The following is a 14,935-nucleotide window of genomic DNA, read 5'->3' as shown; positions in this document are numbered from 1 at the left end:
CACGACACTCGTCGCACTTTATACAAAAAAATTACATGTAAATCAATAGAATGTTTGATTGTATTGACGAATGTTATCAAAAGTTACACATTTAGGTGGTCAGTTTATTTCAGATGCAGACCGCCGTCTACTGGTAGAGCTGTTCCGGTGATAAAGGAAGCTTTTGGAGAACAAAGAAAGGCGACAGCTTCGCCAATATCGCTAGGGTCACCCCACATTTTCATAGGTGTACGTTTAATAGCTACGTCATCTGGGTCCGTTGATTTCTCCGACTGGCGTAGAGCCTCCCAGGCGTCGGTTTTCACATAACCTGGAATAACGCAGTTGACGGATATTCGTCTTTCCGCCAGTCTTAGCGCCATGTACCGGACGAAGAACTCCATTGAAGCCTTCGCCTGTCCCGTGATAAAGGACCCTGGGCGAGGTGTCTGACACACGTTGCAACCTGGAGTAGAGATAGCAACGATACGGCCTTTCCCGTCTTCCATATATTCCATGCATTTTGCAACGCATTTCAGAAAACATTTCGGATAGACGTTTTGGTAGTAGTCCCACTGTGCAAAGTTGCCATCGAGATGACCAGTGGGATACCCAGCAGCTTTCTTGGCTTGGTCGCTCTCTGGTTTGGTAGTGAAACCGAGATAAAGACCAGCATTGTGAACAAATGCGTGTAACTTGCCTCCAAAATGCTTTTCCACACATTCGAAGATGGCAGTAATCGTCGCCTCTTCCGCCACGTCACCCTTTACAGTGTATATTTGTACACCGTAACGTGACTCCAAGTTGGCCTTACTTGCCAGAGCAGCGTCATCATTAGCGTTATAGCCCAGTATCAGGTTGAATTCATCAGCGGCAAGTTTCTGAGCCATTCCAAATCCGATGCCCCGAGTACCACCTGTAACAACATCGTATTTCGGTTCAAGCGTACGTCCATATCCACTTGGGTCCCCTGTTGCCGAACTTGAAATTTTATAGATTCATATAATTAATTGATACTATATGATAGGGAACTTGCAAACCCGCCATGTTGAATGTTGCATCATGGGAAATGTGATAATACATTCTAATGAATCGGTACTCTAAACAATACTGTTGCATTGTTTGCAACCACGAATGATCAATTCATAGTTACCCATAGTTTTATCAGTGGCTCCAGATTAGGTATTACGATAACCACAGAGAATGCCATAATCCTTTGCGTCTGGATTGCAAGTTCCCAATTAAGGTGTACATCATGTGCAATATATCAGCATTTCGCATTCTAACAATGTTTATAGGACCAAAAACCTTTGGTTTTACCCTTATGTGAGGCTGTCAGTGTAAGTCAGGTTATGTTATGTTTTTGACAAAACTGGCCATAGCAATATGCCTAGTAACACGACCATGCCCACAGCATTATCCAAATACAGTTGTGATTGCCGCTATTTTCTTATTCATATGTGATTGTCTAGTTCAGGTCGTTATGTTGTCCGTTGTTTTCCATATGGTCTTTGTGTTATTGGTTTCTTTCCATCAGATGTACAGCCATTACAGATTGGGAGAACAGTTTAATACTGTCTTTTCAAGTTGATGTTAGTTTCCGCATTCACTATTTCTCGCCAGACGTCACAATTTTCGCGATATTATTACTTCCTTCTCGAGTATGTCAAAATAAAAGTTTAGGGTCGACAGTGAAAAACTAGGTGGGGTCGGGTAACCAGAACCAAACCCCTTTTAGGCCTGAAAAACGTTTCTGTATTCATGTTTATGGTTTCTGTTGAATTTTTTTAGTTGATAAATATAATTTCACCCTAGGGTGCCAGTCTTTGAAGGGTTGAGGGTTCTGTTTATCTTGTTTCATAAGTCCTGAAAGTGGGATCTTCGAACACACACTGACTGTATTCTGTTCCTAAATGTAGTACAACTTTCATCTAGATTATTTTTAAGTGTCCTCCAATGAAAGTACATGTAATGTCTTCTGATGAGGCATACATGTATCTCTATGAATGACGTAACATCAGATTTAACGATTATCGCACGTGGTTTCCCTACAACTAGTGAGGGCCTGCTCTAAGACTAAGAGCACCATCTACGGAAATTATCTGCCCCGTGATGAATCGTGAGCTAGGTTTACATAGAAATGCAGCCGCCTCTCCGATATCTTCTGGCGTAATGACTTCTCCCATCGGACTGTATTTACCCGCAAGCATTTCAAGTGCCATGTTGCCCCAAACCTCCGTCTTTGTAAACCCAGGAATCAAACAATTCACGTTGATTCGACTTGGTGCCAATTGAAGAGCGTAATACCTTATAAAAGATCACAACAACATTCTTGTGTTAATGCAGTAAATAATGCAGACATATGATAAAAAAAATTACCGCCTACAACTTTGTCTCGGTTACCCAGACTCTCGCCGCTGGGGTTCTGCCTACGAGACCACCCCAAACGAGAGTATGAGAAACCACGTTCCAACTACCCCACGACGGAAGTCACACTGTACATTTCTTCCAAGAATAAAGAATGGGCTTACGATGTCTGTTTGTTGAAATTAATATGTATTAGTCGCTTGAGCAGTGATGATCTGTAGCGAAGGTACCCAAATCGTTCAGCCTGCAATGTTGGACGTGAAGTACTCCCCATGATGCACTGTACCAGAGGCTACTTCCTGCGCGGGCGAGTTCATTTTCTCGTAGGCAGAGCACCCAGTGGCGAGAGTTTGGGTAACCGAGACTAACTACCACCATTTTATGTTAGCACATCTGGGAAATAACGAATTCAAAAACCCCATCCTCATGGATTCAAGACAACTTTTACGTAGACTTCTGTAAACTTCTCATCCTTCTATAAACAGTAATCAATACGGCTAAGAAGTGCACACTGCGCAGTAGTCGAGTCATGCCATTATTCTTTGAGTTCACATATGTGCCTACCACATATAGTATTGTGTTAGTTTTACTTATATATATGTTTTTAGTGGAGACTGAAAATTGGCATGAAAACAAGGCCCGTAATTACTTCTTCTAGTGGTCTGAGCTTCGTCTTTAAGCAGGACGACTTTGATATGAATAATGTTGGTGGTTTATTCCACAGGGACACGCTTTATTGCTTAGATTATTGTTTTCCTAAGGAAAATATCACACGAATCCTGCTACAACAAATATATCAACATATGCTCTATACTAGAAGATATGACAAACTTTCACTGGTGTTCTTTCCATAGAGCTAGGGGAAATATATTCAGGTTATCAATCTAAGAAATACTGCGGAACCCTTTGGTTTACTCCTGCGAGACACATGGGAGGAATATCTAATGTTTCACGTAATGATTTGATTGTACACACTGTGATTGCAGGGAAAGAACACGAGAGTGTCATTACCTGGTGAGGTACTCAACAACTGTCTTGGCCTGACCAGGATTCAGATACATCAAACGAGGGGGTTGTGTAGCATTACATCCGGGGCTCGATATAGTGACAATATGCCCTTCTCCAGCTTTCTCCATGTACGGCAAACCTTTCTCAACACACCTTACCAGACACTTGGGGTAGACTCTTTGATAGTAATCCATTTGTGCAAAACTACCAATCAGACCATTCCCATTTTCTCCTGCTGCTAATTGCGCTGATTCAGACGTTGGAGTAGTCGATGTTCGATTGATATCAACGAACAATCCAGCATTATGAACCAATACATGTAAGATACCGTTGAATCTCTCCTCGACAGCTTCAAATAATCTGGTCACAGTGTCTTCCTCACCAACATCACCCTTAACAGTTACGACCTTGGCTCCGAATTTCTCCTCCAAGTGGCTTTGCGATTCTTTGGCCCTCTCTTCGTTGGCATTGAATCCCAACACTAGATCGTATCCATCTCTTGCCAACGTTTTTGCTATCCCGAATCCAATTCCCCGTGTTCCACCAGTTACTATAGCAACTTTACGCTCACTTTCCATGTTTTCTTCCCTTTTGGCTGAAACAGTCTGTAAGTCTGTAAGATACTAACATTCGTGCCACACTATCAGCCAGCACTCATCGTCTGTACTATTCTATATGCCTGCTAGATCAACGGACTTTATTGAACTTGTGATTAGAAGTTCAAACAGAGGTCATTCTGTAGATTAAAATATAGCGCCAATGGCGTTGTAGCACATCTGTATTTTGCTGTTCATGCAGCTAGAAAAATTTGACTATAATTGAACACATGGGCAAATGATCACAAGAATCATGGCTACATAATTTGTAATATTATGACTCCAATATGGTTATGGTTATAGGGATGCGAGATCTAACACAGGGGCGAATGAGGTACTTGCCAAAATGATGCCTCCTAGCTCACACCCCAGACAAGAAAGCTTGTCTGTGCTCACACATAGGAAACTGGGATACACTGTAACAGTTACCACTATATGGTGGTAGGAAGGATTGTGGTTCTCATTCCATGTCTTAACAAAATCATTGTTATTGCACTGGAATGATATGTTGTTAATACGAAAGTTGCACAAGAATATATTCTTGCCTTGTCTACAACATTTTTAGAAGTAACATCATGAATTAAACGTCAGCGACATTGAGGTTTTTCTGCATCTGTTACTAAGGATTTTATTGGTGGGACACTATACTTTGTGAACTGTGTTCAGATCAGAGTACCGCACTCACCCACTTCGTAAAATTGGCTGAACCTTACCAGTTCAGTTGTGCTAAAAATCAAATAGCCATGTAGAATAGTTTCTGCTTCTGATGTCAAGAATGATTGTTGTTATGGTGATACTTCTTAATTGTTTGTACTTGATAGTATACTAGACTTTGGCCAGGAAAATTATGTTTACTATTGAAGGTAAAACTGACTAGGTGGCTGCTCCCATAAATCAGCACTGAAAGGTTGACATCATGGTCAGTTTGACGCCTATTAGAACATAACGATATTTGATTGGCTGCAACCCAGTCTGGTTGCTGATGTGGGGAATTGGGGTAGATTATATAATTAGGGGTGGACCATTTGATATCCTGGGAGGGGAGGCTTGGAAGATTTCGGGAAAAACAATATGCCAAATGGATTTGCTTGAAGAAAAATCCGGATATGAGTGGGTGATGGGAAAAAAAGATGGACCACTGCTGCTAGAAAAAATGTCTTGGCAGGGAAATGATGCACAGGTACGAGTATACTGTTCAACCTGCTCGTACCTCTCCAACCAGGACACTTGTCAAATCATGACAAACCTTTTCAAACACATGTCAAGGACCAGTCAGTTTCGTTAGCCTGTGGTACATATATATATTTGTTCTTGTCTCTGTTTCTTTCATAAATTGTTTAAATATTACTTCATGTAAGGGTTCAAGCATAACTATACATAAAATAATACATATAATACATGTATTACCTAGCCACCATACTAGTTACTGAACATGCCATGTAAGTGTTTGGCTGTTTCACAATCAGTGCTTCACTTGTTTTGCACTTTGGGGCAAAAGTGAACTTGAAGGTTTTGTTATCGTAATCTTCATACTGTTAGATAGTTTATAAAAGAACTTAATCTAAATTGTTCTAGTCTCTTCAGTATGAATTTGTCAGAAGGGCTGAATATACTTCCTATTTCGGACACTACATGTATCGACACTACAACTCAAATTCAAGTTTCTATTGTACACTAGGTATGACCTCCTAAAGTACTCTAACACATCAGTAACTTTACTATACATGCAATGCCCCTATACCAATGTTACAGGCCCACTTTTATAACATGAAAAACTTATTTAAAAAGTTATATTTACTTTAGCTTTTCGAAGCTTGGCAATATATATCTCAGAGGCTATGAATAACCTAAAAATTGCCTAAATAGAAAGAAAAACTGCAGATCTGCCAACAATAAGATTCACCAAAATTGGAAAAAACTTCAAAAGCTTCTAGGGGAGACCCCCTGGGACCCCCCATGAGAGGTAGACATGTCCAAGCCTCAAATCAAAGTTCTTCCCTCCACTCTTACTGTCAAGATGCTATGAAACTTTATTTCAAAAATGTTTCAACCATGTGTAGTTGCTTTTTACAGTTGTTAGAGCTGTCTTGTAAAGCTTGCAAATTATTATCTGAAAGTGTCTGTTAATAGCCTGAAAATTGGCTTTAAGAGTAAAAATCCCCCAGGGCTTCTAGGGGGAGAACCCCCTCCTCCATAAGAGGTAGACATGTTCCAGTTTCAAATCAAAGTTCTTTCCTCCACCTCTTACTGTCAAGATGCTATGAAACTTTATTTAAAAAATGTTTCAACCTTATGTAGTTGCTTTTTACATGTTAGAGCTGTCTTGTAAAGCTTGCAAATTATTGTCTGGAAGTGTCTGTGAATAGCCTAAACATTGCCTTTAGAAGTCTGTCAGATGCTATGAAGCTTTATTCACGGGGGTCAGTGACTTTTTGCCGGCCCAATGGAAAAAACACACTGACATCCCCCTCCCTCCCATCCCCCCAAGCTGGAGAAACTGACCGGTCTATCTGAATGTTTGAGCTCACCAATCAAGTTTCCGATTTGCATTTTCAGTGTGTCATCATACCATGGCATAAAAACTGTCAATGATGTTTATTTAATTGAAAATCAAACATGTATGAAATATGTAGTTTTCTAAATAAAATCTGTGTGATAGAACAGCATCTTTACTCTCTGTATTACCCTGTGCGAAAACCAAACAGAAAATTGTGGCAACAAAAGTAGGTGTTCAACATTGACGTAAAAGAAATCCGAATATCTCAAAGAAGCAAAGAAAAAAACAGTTGCCAGCATAAGTGAAGGAGAAAAAAAATAATTCTCAGGCAAGCAGGTGGGGAAAAAAATGACTCTCCACCAATCTTCCAAGCTCCCCCCCCCCCCAGGATATCGAATGGTCTACCCCTTAGTACAGTCGTGGTTAACTTTAAAAGCCTGATAGGACTGAACAACATAACGTATCTTCCCGGGCGTATCTTAAGTCTAGCCGAAACACTGATTTTTTACTACCCACCGATTAACTGTGATGTAACTGACCCCCCCCCCCCCCATAATTTGTTTACAACAGAAGAAAGATAACCTTTGAACCTTTAGTGTTTATAAGTTTGTCGCAGTTCGGTATCTACTGATCTATGTCAATGGTGCATTATGTAATGATAATGGTCCTGCTTGTATGCAGAGTAAGTCGTCCATTGTCAGTAATCTATAGACCCGTGCATCGTCTGCAAGCAGGACTAGTAACAATCTATATACTATTTGCCAACCCCTTTGTCTTGTTCCTAGGAGCTAGGTACGTACACACACAGGGGCGTGCCATATTTCATAGATTGTTGTTTTCTTATTGCTTAGAATGCCGTTTTCTTAGGAAAATATCGTACGAATCTTGCTGCTACAAATGTATCAATCTCTATACTCCGAACAAATATTCCCCTTACATGTAGGAATATATAATCAAAAAGGTTGTTATATTTAGTCTGTAGACCTGGAAAACAACAATCTATGAAATATTACACGCCCCTGTGGGTACACAGATTAGATTACTATATATGAAACAATCCAGGGATTAAATTTTAACGAGACAGGATCCAATTGTTTGATAGTTAATTGTCCCCATGATAATATCACCTCCTACTTCATTTGTCTACACTACTAGTTAATCAAACATCACTACCAGGAGATCTAAATCTCAAAATTCCATTTTATCACCCCCCCAAAAAAAAAAAAAATAATAAAATAAAATAAAAATAAATAAATAAATAAATAAATGAATAAATAAATAAATAATAATAATAATAATTTCCTGTGTTGACTTTAGATTTATTTTGTTATGTTTTTAGCAGTCGGTCGGTCGGTTTATTCAGTGTGAATATTAGTGATCGGACCGATTAGCGTGGCCGGTATTCAGAGTAGACAGTGGTGGGGTTTTTCAAGGGTTTCTTACCATTGGCACGGACAAGTAAGAAACAGAATGGCAATGGGCCCTCTTCCATTGTCCGAACATAGCCTCGAGTAAACATTACTCCATTGTCATGGAATAACTTTCAAATATGCGAGTCTGTCCGATCGAGTTCAACAACGAACCACACGATACTACGCGATGTTTCAATGGGGAAGTTTGCTATTCTAGTGACGGAACGTCGTGAGAAATTTGAGTATGCAACACCAGTGAAGATATACTTTACAGACACCCTGGACTTGTTTACATGCACCAATATGTGTTTTTAAAGCTGGGGAGCTCATCAAATTTCAAAGTTATATCATCAAATGTAATAGACGACTTGCAATATGGGCACTTGAACTCTCATGTGAACTTGAAGCCAACTCAGATCAAAGATTGTTGACATGTAAACACACACCATGCACCATCTCAGGTTGTCAACTGACACTACATAAACATGTGTTTGGCATGATGCAGGTAATTTGACATTGATTGCCACAGGGTTATACGTGGATGTTATGAATCAAAATAAAAACAACTGACTCTCAGTACATGCAGTAAAGCAAAAAACAAATGCAATCAGACTATGCATTGTTTTCCCCCCAAAAATACCATCATACTGAATATATTTTATGATGTGAAGCTAGCTTGCCTTCTTTATTTAATTTAATTAAAACAACATTTTCAAAGCATTTTGTATGTTTTCTGTTGTTTCACTTTAAAATTTGATCATGGCCACACATGGTAAATTGATCGAGGAACCCCAGTAAATGTTACCGGGTTACTACAGGCCTTGAAAAACACTGATGTACGTACATATACAATTTAAAAGCTAGATGCTACCACCAATATATATACATTCATCACCTACATGTATGTCAAAATATACACACAAGCTGCATAGATCCTCAGGTAAACGTCGGAAATGTTACGACTATGGAATGAGGTATCTACTTTTCTGACAAAATCCAAGTGGGTAGGACGGAAATCCACAAGTGTGACTTACTACAGAGCCCTAGAACACAAGTTGGCCTATCGTCAGAGTTTGTCATACCGTGCATAACTTATTCCATATTCCTGCATTTTTCAATCAAATATGCTCATTATATATTTATAATTTACCTCTATGAATGACAACATTATATATTTAATGATTATCATTGTTTCCGCACAACTAGTGAGCGCCAGCGCTAAGACTAACAGCGCCATCTACGGCAATTGTCTGCCCCGTGATGAATCGTGAGCTAGGTTTACATAGAAATGTAGCAGCCTCTCCAATATCTTCTGGCGTAATGACTTGTCTCATCGGACTGAGTTTATCCGCAACCATTTCAAGTGCCACATTGCCCCAAGCCTCCGTCTTTGTAACCCCAGGAATCAAACAATTCGCGTTGATTCGATTTGGTGCCAACTGAAGAGTGTAATACCTGGAAAGAGAATAACATTGTTGTGTTCATGGAATTTGGTAAATACTACACCATTGATATGTGACATATGAAACCTTAAGTCTAATAGATGAAAAAAATTACCGCCTACTATCACCATATGCTGGTTGGACAGTCATTTGTAAGTTATCATTAAATCCCGGTTGTCAGAAACACAAAATGTTGTGTATAGACACTGTACTAACAGAGGTGTTCAGAAGCAGTTGTTGGACCATATGTGAGGGCAAAATATTCGGCCAACCAGATTAAGACAAGTTTAGGAAGTCGCTTATCTTAGTCATACATTTTGTTGACTGCATGCTTTTATGTTCTGTTAAGTGATTCATTGTTAGCGTATATTAACACGGAGCATCGCACTAACACATCAACGAAATGTTAGCCCTATGTGATTGATCAGGTCATACATGGATATTATGCAGTAGATATCTTATCGGTACATACAAAACAACCCAAGTTTTAACTATTTCTGCGAAGAGGGTCTAGTCCCAATGTAGGTGAATACTGAACACCGGCACAGTGATCGTGTCGTTACACTTTTTTGTTTCTCATTTGTGCCCACAACCCATACTATTGATTTTTTTCTGTGCACATTCCTTGTTTGTTTTTGTTTTTTGTTTTGTTTGTTTGTTTGTTTGTTTGTTTTTTGTTTTATTGTTGTCAAACCAACGTACAGTCCAGCATTATGAATGAATGCATGTAAGATACCGTTGAATCTCTCCTCGACAGCTTCAAATAATCTGGTCACAGTGTCTTCCTCACTAACATCACCCTTAACAGTTACGACATTGGCTCCGAATTTCTCAGTCCTCCAAGTGGCTTTGCGATTCTTTGGCCCTCTCTTCGTTGGCATTGAATCCCAACACGAGATCGTATCCATCTCTTGCCAACGTTTTTGCTATCCCGAATCCAATATTCCCCGTGTTCCACCGGTTACTATAGCAACTTTACGCCCACTTTCCATGTTTTCCTCCCTTTTGGCTGAAACACTGGGTTTTTGTTACTACCCAACGATTGCCTGTGATGTACTAGTAACTGCCTATTGACTTGTTTATAACAGAAGAATGGTAACCTTTGAACCCTTAATTAATTAGTCCCAGTGCGGTATCTACATCTGTGGTGCATTATGTGGCGATATAGAATTCATAGACCAGTCCTTTTCGTCTTGTTTGTAGAAGCTGGGCAGACAGATTATATTATATAATGTATTACAACCAGTATAGAAAATTGACAATTCTAGTTGGGTACATAGGTTAGGTCAACCCCTTCTGCTATTCTTGGTGGTAAGCTTGGGTACAGATTTAAAGCATCTCAAATCGAGTTTCATTTGTAGTTCCTGCTTTCGTATAGGCCATTGAGGGTTGAGTGACGTCGACGAGCGTAGCTCACAATCTCTCAGAGTCTCATACTACACGTTATAGTACAATAGCCGACATCAGACCATGGACAAACAGGGAGAGTAAACAACTGATGACTTGGATTAATAACACTTGACACATCATGTTGGAAGTACAGAGACTTGTAGTATATTAAGAACAGTTTTATGGCCATTTTACCAAATTTTAACAAATGTCATGTACAGATATTTACAGAGACCATAAAACTGTTCGTATCAAACTATAATACAAGTCTCTACTGTGCCAACATGCTGAGCCAATTAGTGTTAGTAATCCAATTCATTTGAATGTTTACTTTCCCTGTTTGCAACAGGTTCCATTCGTCCATATGATATATAGTCTGATGTTGGCAGTTATAATGTTAGCCTGCATGTAACGTAGAGTCGAAGGACTACGGCTACTACCGCCATTTGCTATCCTAACTGACATTTTGATTTTTGCTATCCTTTCTCGGGGAGAGCGAAATTCAAAATTTTTGGAGATGCCTATCAGGCCAAATGTGCTTTTTCAACACAAATATGACCACTATTTTGCTAAACAGGTCAAGAGGTAACGAAATTACGACACGTGCGCATGTGCCTCATATATAGTAAAACCCAAAACATGATTAAAAATATCATCACTTGAAATGTTTGACTCAAAAAGCTTTGAAGATAGCCCAAATTTGGCTATGTGACCTTGAAGAAGCGGTCAAGGCTTGAAATAAAGTTCACATATGATAATATGCATGGGTGTAGGCACTTGAACTGGATAACTAGGTAACCTCCAAAGTTCTGATGTATACTGTGAAGTTTAACAACATACATGTATATGGCTGCCATTCAGCCATATTTGATTCAGTCGCAAAACAAAGTGACTGGCACATGTTTCACATAGCATGCATAGTATGTTACCTTCATATGAGCCAGGTTTGCTTGAAATCCGCTGGTGCATACTAGCAGGGACGTATAAACAGAGACGTCCCTGATACTAGATAGAGATAATCAGAGAGTTTCGGCCGGCTACACGTTCAACGTCACGGTGTACACGCACATGTGACGTAGAAGATTTTGTGCTCTTACGTCGCAATTTTGACCTACTTCTCTGCGTACTGACAAGTTTCGCGGCGGGCGTTTCGAACGTGGCGACAGCTGTTTACAGGTAAGTAAACAACGTGAAATTTCTTTTAAATTTTTTTGTAAAATAATCACTAATATAATAAAAAAATGTTGATGCTTTTAGCAAGGTTGACCCTTCATGACATAATACACCTCAGTAATTTTGTTTTCCTTGATAAAATATTTAAAATGCAGCCTTGAATCTGTGGCTGCCTTCACGTAATTCGTAACTGATTTTGCACAGAAATCACGATGTATGATGATGATGATGACTGCTGCTGCAATCTTCAAGATACTGGTGATTTTATTGTGAACATACGAGATTATTCAATTAAATACATCTGCTTAATTATTTGTCTTGACATAATGTTGAGCCATACGGTTATTGTCATTGCGCTATTTATGTCAGATAACCAAAACATTACTGTAATATTTTAATAGGCTAACCATGTAATCTATTATTGATATACGTAAACGGCTAGCCGAAGCAAAATTAGGTCACAGCTGGTACGCGAGCGTGAACGTGAGTGAGGGTGAACACACAGCGGTACGACCTGACCCGGTACAGGTGGTGCCCATTGGGGGCGTTCCATGATCAATGATGTCCCTACAAAGCTGGTGATTGTATGTTCCATTCTCGTGTAATTTCTCAAACGTCATTGACATATATTCTGTGTGAGCGTGTGCTTTTTTTCTCCCTTTACAAACTTATTTCTGTATTCACTTTTTAAGGTTTGTTTAATATTTAGTTGGTCTAAATATGGCGGTATAAGTGGAGACTAAATAATTGCACCCTAAAACAGGTTGTCAGGCTTATGAGTGTGGAGAGTTCTGCAAATAACAGTGATGGTTGACATTCTTAGTATGCTACAAGTATACGCAGCTAAAATTACTCCCTAACAACATCATATAAAATGAGCGTTTATTTTTTTTCACAAGTCCTTCAAGTGGGATCTTCGCTTGTTAACGTACCAATTAACATACTGACTGCATTCTGTTGCTAAATATAGTACAACTTTAATGCACAGTAGATATTTCAAGTGTTCTTCAATTCTGAAATCAACGTCTTCTGAGGTTTACCCCTATGGATGACATAACAGTAGATTTAAAAGATTATTGTTGTTTGCCTATAAATTAGTGAGGGAATGATCTAAGACTAAGTGCGCCATCTACGGCAATTATCTGTCCCGTGATGAATCGCGAGCTAGGTTTACATAGAAATGCAGCCGCCTCTCCAATATCTTCTGGCGTAATGACTTCTCCCATTGGACTGAGTTTACCCGAAACCATTTCAAGCACTGCATTGCCCCAGGCCTCCGTCTTTGTAACCCCAGGAATCAAACAATTCACGTTGATTCGGTTTGGTGCCAATTGAAGAGCATAATACCTGAAAATAGAATAACATTGTTGTGTTCATGGAATTTGGTAAATACTACAGCACTGACACGTGACATGAAATATTAAGTCTAATAGATGAAAAAAATTACCGTCTACTATCACTATATGCTAGCTGGACAGTCATTTGTAAGTTATCATTAAATCTCGGTTGTCAGAAAGACAAAAGAGTATATATAGACACGAGAAGCGCTGTTCAGAAGCAGCTTTCCACCAGAAGTGAATGCGAAATATTCGGCCACCTTCTTTCAGATTAAGACGAGTTTAGGAAGTCGCTTATCTTAGTCATACATTTTGTTGACTGCATGCTTTTATGTTCTGTTAAGTGATTCATTTTTCCCGTGTGAGGCGCCTTTGCATAATACATCTTTCGGGGGGGGGGGGGGAACAATGTGGATATGGGAGTGATCAACTGTGGTACCAAAATTTAGAATTTTTATTAAAGGCTTCAATAAACAATGGTCCCAATGTAGCTGAAAAGTAAATACTGGCACAGTGGTCGTGTCTCATTTGTGCCTCCACAAAAACTAATTTTTTTCCTTCTACGTACGTTCTTTGTTGTTGTTGTTGTTGTTGTTGTTGTTGTTGTTGTTGTTGTTGTTGGGGTTTGGAGTTTTTTTCGGGGGCTGAGAACGAGGTCAATCAAACCCCATGCCGTCTACAGCAGGACTACTTTGATATGAATCTGTTGGTGATTACTTGTCTGTGCTTGTGCTAGACAGATAAGATGACTCTAATTAAAGTGATTGCAGACAGCCTTGTGATTGCGGGAAAGAGATATGATGTCAAATTACCTGATGAGGTACTCAACAACTGTCTTTGCCTGCCCAGGATTCAGATACATCAAACGAGGGGGTTGTGTAGCATTACATCCGGGGCTTGATATAGTGACAATATGCCCTTCTCCAGCTTTCTCCATGTACGGCAAACCTTTCTCAACACACCGTACCAGACACTTGGGGTAGACTCTTTGATAGTAATCCATTTGTGGAAAACTACCAATCAGACCTTTCCCATCTTCTCCTGCTGCTAATTGTGCTGATTCAGACTTTGCAGTCGTTGTACGACCAACATACAGTCCGGCATTATGAACCAATACATGTAAGATACCGTTGAATTTCTCCTCGACAGCTTCAAATAATCTGGTCACAGTGTCTTCCTCACCAACATCACCCTTAACAGTTACGACATTGGCTCCGAACTTCTCCTCCAAGTGACATTGCGATTCTCTGACCCTCTCTTCGTTGGCATTGAATCCCAACACGAGATCGTATCCATCTCTTGCCAACGTTTTTGCTATCCCGAATCCAATTCCCCGTGTTCCACCGGTTACTATAGCAACTTTACGCCCCCCTTCCATGTTTTCTTCCCTTTTACGCTGACACTCTGTTTTTTACGGTAGACGAGGGGGACAATTCCGCGCTCTCAATGACTGGGCGTTTCAAAGCAATTTCCGCGCTCTCAATGACTTGGCGTTCAAAGCAATTTCCGCGCTCTCAATGACTGGGCATTCAAAGCAATTTCACCGCTCTCAATGACTGGGCGTTCAAAGCAATTTCACTGCTCTCAATGACTTGGCGTTCAAAGCAATTTCCGCGCTCTCAATGACTGGGCGTTCAAAGCAATTTCACTGCTCTCAATGACTGGGCGTTCAAAGCAATTTCACCGCTCTCAATGACTGGGCGTTCAAAGCAATTTCACCGCTCTCAATGACTGG

The 14,935-nt window shown here is 39.8% G+C and overlaps 3 protein-coding genes and 1 pseudogene across 3 annotated transcripts; all 4 read right to left on the bottom strand.

Moving 5' to 3' along the window:
- Positions 1 to 104: 104 nt before the first annotated feature.
- LOC144445348 (enoyl-[acyl-carrier-protein] reductase [NADPH] FabL-like) lies at positions 105 to 869 on the bottom strand. Its single transcript, XM_078134887.1, has one exon. The coding sequence runs from the start codon at positions 867 to 869 to the stop codon at positions 105 to 107; it is 765 nt and encodes a 254-aa protein (XP_077991013.1).
- A 1,164-nt stretch (positions 870 to 2,033) lies between these two features.
- LOC144445347 (enoyl-[acyl-carrier-protein] reductase [NADPH] FabL-like) lies at positions 2,034 to 3,932 on the bottom strand. The gene is made up of 2 exons (XM_078134885.1): positions 3,358 to 3,932; positions 2,034 to 2,286 (listed from the first exon to the last, which is right to left on the bottom strand). Exons 1-2 carry the CDS (start codon positions 3,930 to 3,932, stop codon positions 2,034 to 2,036), a joined length of 828 nt encoding a protein of 275 aa, XP_077991011.1.
- Positions 3,933 to 9,061: 5,129 nt separating this feature from the next.
- On the bottom strand, positions 9,062 to 10,293 carry LOC144445346 (3-oxoacyl-[acyl-carrier-protein] reductase FabG-like; annotated as a pseudogene).
- Positions 10,294 to 12,957: 2,664 nt separating this feature from the next.
- On the bottom strand, positions 12,958 to 14,578 carry LOC144445345 (enoyl-[acyl-carrier-protein] reductase [NADPH] FabL-like). Its single transcript, XM_078134884.1, has 2 exons — positions 14,013 to 14,578; positions 12,958 to 13,210 (listed from the first exon to the last, which is right to left on the bottom strand). Exons 1-2 carry the CDS (start codon positions 14,576 to 14,578, stop codon positions 12,958 to 12,960), a joined length of 819 nt encoding a protein of 272 aa, XP_077991010.1.
- Positions 14,579 to 14,935: the final 357 nt, after the last annotated feature.

Source organism: Glandiceps talaboti, chromosome 14 (genome assembly GCF_964340395.1).
Source record: "Glandiceps talaboti chromosome 14, keGlaTala1.1, whole genome shotgun sequence".
NCBI lineage: Eukaryota > Metazoa > Hemichordata > Enteropneusta > Spengelidae > Glandiceps > Glandiceps talaboti.
This window is presented reverse-complemented; position numbering and strand designations above follow the sequence as displayed.